General features: G+C 38.5%; 1 protein-coding gene across 2 annotated transcripts in view; it reads right to left on the reverse strand.

Moving 5' to 3' along the window:
- LOC138043073 (cathepsin Z-like) overlaps positions 1-5,000 on the reverse strand; it is a 29,007-nt gene that overhangs the window by 8,104 nt on the left and 15,903 nt on the right. The window contains exon 4 of one of the 2 annotated variants that reach the window (XM_068889185.1): positions 2,958-3,068. In XM_068889185.1, coding sequence (XP_068745286.1) covers positions 2,958-3,068 — 111 coding nt within the window. Of the gene's footprint in view, positions 1-1,453; positions 3,069-5,000 lie in introns of those variants that run through there. The other variant, XM_068889186.1, reaches the window with a different exon arrangement.

A 5,000-nucleotide genomic window follows, 5' to 3' on the forward strand; every position in this document is an offset into this window, starting at 1 on the left:
CTTATTAGATGACGTGTCTACCACAACACCACACCTAACTTCACCCGCTGAGACAGAAGGGGAACATATCGCTTCAATCCCGAACGCGTCAACGTTGAAGTCAGTTCCTAAGGATGTAGAGAAGCCTCCTGATCCAACTCCACCTGCATCAAGTCCAAAACCGCCCACACCGAGAAAGGAGGAGCGGAGATATCCTCTCAGAGAAAGAAAACCTCCGGAGCGATTTTATTGAACAGAAACAGTTTACTTACGAGTTGTTGTTGTTTTCTTTCAAAAGGGGGCATTTGTCATATCTTGTTAATTATTATTTTACGAGCCCCAGAAGAATCATGGGTAAATTGTGACCATGTGCTTGGTCTGTGCTAGTTTTCCGCCATGTTATTAAATGTTGAGTCTTGAGACTGAACTATTCCTCTGTTTTGATACCCCTACACAACATCTTGGAACCAACATGGCCGTCTTATCACGCGAGTGCAATGAAAGAATAAGAGTTATGTTTCCGGACTGGGGGTGTTATGCAGTTTTTAGGATTTTTAACCCCTGTTGTACTCCAAATAAAAAAGTAAAATAACGAAGAAAAAATAAGCAGATAACAAAGTATCGTTAAATCCTATTCCCTGGTTGAGAAGTCGCGCAAGGTCGTTGTTTCATTAGTAAAATAGGCGTTGCCGCCTAAAGTCAGTTGAGAAACATTTCGTTTGCCAATGATTTGGAGTTTGAACTATGAATGATGAATGATGTTGTTTCGAGCGATGTCAAACGCTTTGTAGACGCTTTTGAACGGGTCTTCGTTAGTAGTTTTGGTGGGGTTTTCTCCTAAACGAAGATGTCGTTCAACATTCGTTGAAAACAGCCTATGTTGTTTCTTGTCTCTTCTTCAGTCAAGAATCACTTTCAAGTTACTTCCAAGTGATTAAGGGGTCTTCGTTTGTACCCACCCATAGAAGTATTTTGTTATTCGACAACGGTCAATTTTTGCGCCTATTCCTATAAATTTAAGTTTGTTCAATCGGTGTGAACTATCAAAAATTAAATGTACAGTGTACACTGTATATTTCATTTACTTCTCACAACTTGGATGGATGGATGCATGATTCTTCCACCAGTTTCAATATTTTCTGATGCCAACCTGACTACGATGCACTACAGATAACTTTGCATTAAGTAATTCATAGAGTCGAGTAGCTAAATGGTTAGGTCTCAAAGTTCTATCTTAACTGGAGATAAAGACGAGTAACTATTTCCGGATTCGGGCTGCTCATCATAGAGCAGTTTTCAAATGACTGTCGAAAGTAATTACGCGATGGCAATTACTACGCTTATTGATTGGTTCAAAAATCTCGCGGCAGTGTATCATCCAATCAGAAGCAATCGCGAATCGCACGCGCGGTTTTTCCCGCGCTTTGAGCAAGTTACATGGATTTCTAGATAGATAGATAGATAGATAGATAGATAGATAGATAGACTGTGTTTTATTAATAGGCACTTTGCATACCTAACTGAATTGCGTGACTTTACAATACTAATAGTAATAATGGTAAAAAATTCTATAAAATCTAACATGACAACTTGTAAACTTATAAAGGTGCGTGATAGAAACGCATTTAACTGTACATTTTCTCTGTGACACGAATCTCTTCTGAGTCCGCGAATCTCTTTGTTCGGAACAATGGTTGGGGAAAACCTCCTTTCTCTCCTTAGTTACAGCGTGTTGGTAACAAATAAAGTAATTTGGATTGGTTCGTTGCCGGGGTGCTGTTTGGACCTGCTGTGATTGGTCAAATTAATTACGACGCTCAAAGATCTGCTCTAAGACTAAGGTCCCGTTTACAAGCAGGGTAACCCTAGTGCTAGGGTTACCCAAGCACTCACACATTTCTTCCCTTTTTTCATCGACGTCTTTACAAGGCAGCTATGCTTACCCTGGCGCTAGGGTAACCCTATCTGAGTGCTAGGGTTACCCTAGTTCTAGGATAACCCTAGCTACCTTGTAAACGCTCTGCTATGGACAACTCGCCTACCCCGGACAACTTTATAGCGGTTTCCATTGTGTTTGCGATGCTGGCTGTTATCAAGCACGCAAAGTTGTCCCGGCTGGTAGGGTAACACTACCTGTGAAATTTTGCTTGTAAACCCGGGATATCTTTGACCCTCCTGCTAGGGTAACCCTGTGTACATTTTCTCAACATGTCACTGTTATCTCATCCAAGTAAAAAACACTTGTAAAATGGAAAACATGGCTCGCTTTTATAGAATATGATGCATGAATGCACCTTATAGTCATCTATGGTGCGTAAGTTGTAAACGTAAAAAGATTTAAAATACTTCAAACCATCACGAATACTTAATCAGGTAAATTTACTGCGAAAAAAAACTTACACAGCACTTCTTATTGTCAACCTTCAAAGTTAAAATATGTTAAACAGGAAAAATTATTCTTATTGCCAACCTTCAAATATAAAACAGCTAAAATGCTTTTACCTAAAAATCCTACATTCTCAAAGAAGTGATTACTGACATAATGCATCACAAAGCAGCCTCTAAAATTGAAAAATGCACTTTGCTACAAATGCCCTACTTTCTCTGTTATTTGGCAAAAATTACCTATAACTAACAGTAGTTTAATTTTTCCTTTTATGTGTGAAAGAAACTTCAAATCGGTAAAATTAATTGCAAGGTTGAAACATTTTTTACCGGATTACAATTTAACCTATGTGACATCAATTGTACCTATTCTTTAATTATAGGAACAGCAAAGGCACACTTTGCTTCAATCCCTAGGTTGTAATCATCTCCATCTCCATTTTTGTACAGACTTGTCACAATCCTCAGCCAACCTTCCTCTCCCCAAGGAGTGCCCCACGAGTTACGCACGATCCAGTACTCAATGCCACCCTCCCAACCCCAGCCAGCAACAGATATGACGTGGTTTGGAAAAGCATAGGAATCGTACTCACTGTAGATTCCTCCTTCATATTTCTCAAGTGATGGTGTAGCCATGATTGTACAAGCAATAGGCCCTCTGGAATAGATCTCTGCCATCATTTCGTCACGTCCACTCAATGAACCTACAAGTGAAAAAAAAACTGTGCATCAAATCTACACAATGACACTGAGATTGACAGTTTCATGCAAAGGGCCCATTCTTTTCAACCTTTTTTTTGCACCAAGTGGAAAAGGTTAATCATGCAGACAAAAGTACTTTACTCTCAATTGAGGAAAAAAGTCAAAAGCAAAAGTTATATTTACTGTTGATCCCCAAAAATTCAAATACAAAATTAATTTAATGTCCCCTGTGAGTATGTGAGTTTTAATAAGATTCTCAGGTTTCGTGCATGTTCTTGTCGACATCATTGTTCTTAATTTAACCCTTACACCTCATACCCTAATACATGTACATTTTCTCCTCTCAAGATCAAGTACATCGGTAACAAAAATTAAGAAACGTATCACCTGGGTTTTTTGTCTAGATACAACATCAAATTCCCATAACTGACATAAGAAGTGAAGCCCTCCCAGGGATGGGGGGTGGGGGGGGGGGGGGCTGCATGTTCCCTTGTTCCCTTTAAACTATTTGCCTGTGTTCCCTTGTTCCCCAAATTACTTTCAAACTTGTTCCCAACTTTTTGATCCCTAAAATTGATTTCAATTATTTTTGTTCCCTTGTTCCCTAAAATATTTTGACATTGTTCCCCTGTTCCCCAGTTCAAATTAGCCATGTTCCCTCGTTTCCCAAAACCCCTGGGAGGGCCTCAGAAGTACATGTAAGTACATATAATGTATGGCAGTCAGTACTTAATTAAGAAGAATTAACATTCAGATTTTGGGAGATGAGAAAGGGTTAAGGTTCTGAACAGCCAAAATGGCGGACTTCCCTCGAGTGATCAATACAGATCTTTCTGGCCTCATGAAGACGTCAAAATGTAAGAAACCCCTCAAATACTTGAATATTTTCTTTATCTAAGTCAGGCACTACAAATTTGGCGAAGGAAAAAATATTCCATTTTTATCTTCAGTTCTCCTTTAAAATTCATTAAGGTCTACCTTATTATTGATAATATAGGTTTTAGAATAAATGAACTTTCATATTAAGAGGGCTGGAAATTGTGCCTGTATCAGTTTCTTTTGCGATTAAAAATTCCGTTTTTACGTCTAAAAGATTTCGACCAGTCAAAACTCTGCATCTAGTTTTTAAGTCTAGCTCAATAATACAAAGTCAGATTTTCTACTCAATGTTATTCAGTGCTTCTTATTATGCTGACGACGATGCTTTCCAAGAATCTTTTCTAAAGTGCTCTTTTTAGTGGCTTTAATGAAAGACTCTCTGTCGAACGGCATGCATAGCACGCCTAGGATCAGGTTTCATGGGCCCTGTTCAACCTCCAATGACCGTTGTGTCTCTACCTTGTATTGAACCCATTGCAATCGGAGGCATACTGTTTGAATTTAATGTTGGATTATTATTACATTGATAGTGCTATTATTATTCCTTTTGCCTTGAATTTTTATATTTTATTGCTAATCGGTAGTTTTGTTGATTTAGTTGGTATTGATATATAATATCGGCCGCGAATTCGCCATATCAACAGTGAAAAACACCAGGGGATAACAGAGCAGTTGGACCATGATAAAGTGACGATGGTAACTTGCACATAAAATTACATCCGAATAAAGTCTAACCCACGGAAGTCAGTTCGGGCACTTATGTCCAGAAATGCACATAATAACCAAATTGTCAAAATAACAAAATATCGCCAACAATTTGACCATTTTGTCAAATACGGCGATTGTAGTGAAATTTTGTCAAATTGCCAAATGTAGGAAAATTAGTTCAATACATGGTGGCCAGCCATGTAGGCGAATCTGGTGATGTTAGGAAATATAGCGAATTCTTGTCAAATAGCCAATTGTATGTAAATTAGTTCAATAAATGGTGGTTAGCTAGTTGGCGAATATTGCGATTTTGGCAAATTCTAGTCAAGTCGCCAAACGTATATGAA

The sequence above is a fragment of the Montipora capricornis genome, chromosome 3, assembly GCF_036669925.1.
Source record: "Montipora capricornis isolate CH-2021 chromosome 3, ASM3666992v2, whole genome shotgun sequence".
NCBI lineage: Eukaryota > Metazoa > Cnidaria > Anthozoa > Scleractinia > Acroporidae > Montipora > Montipora capricornis.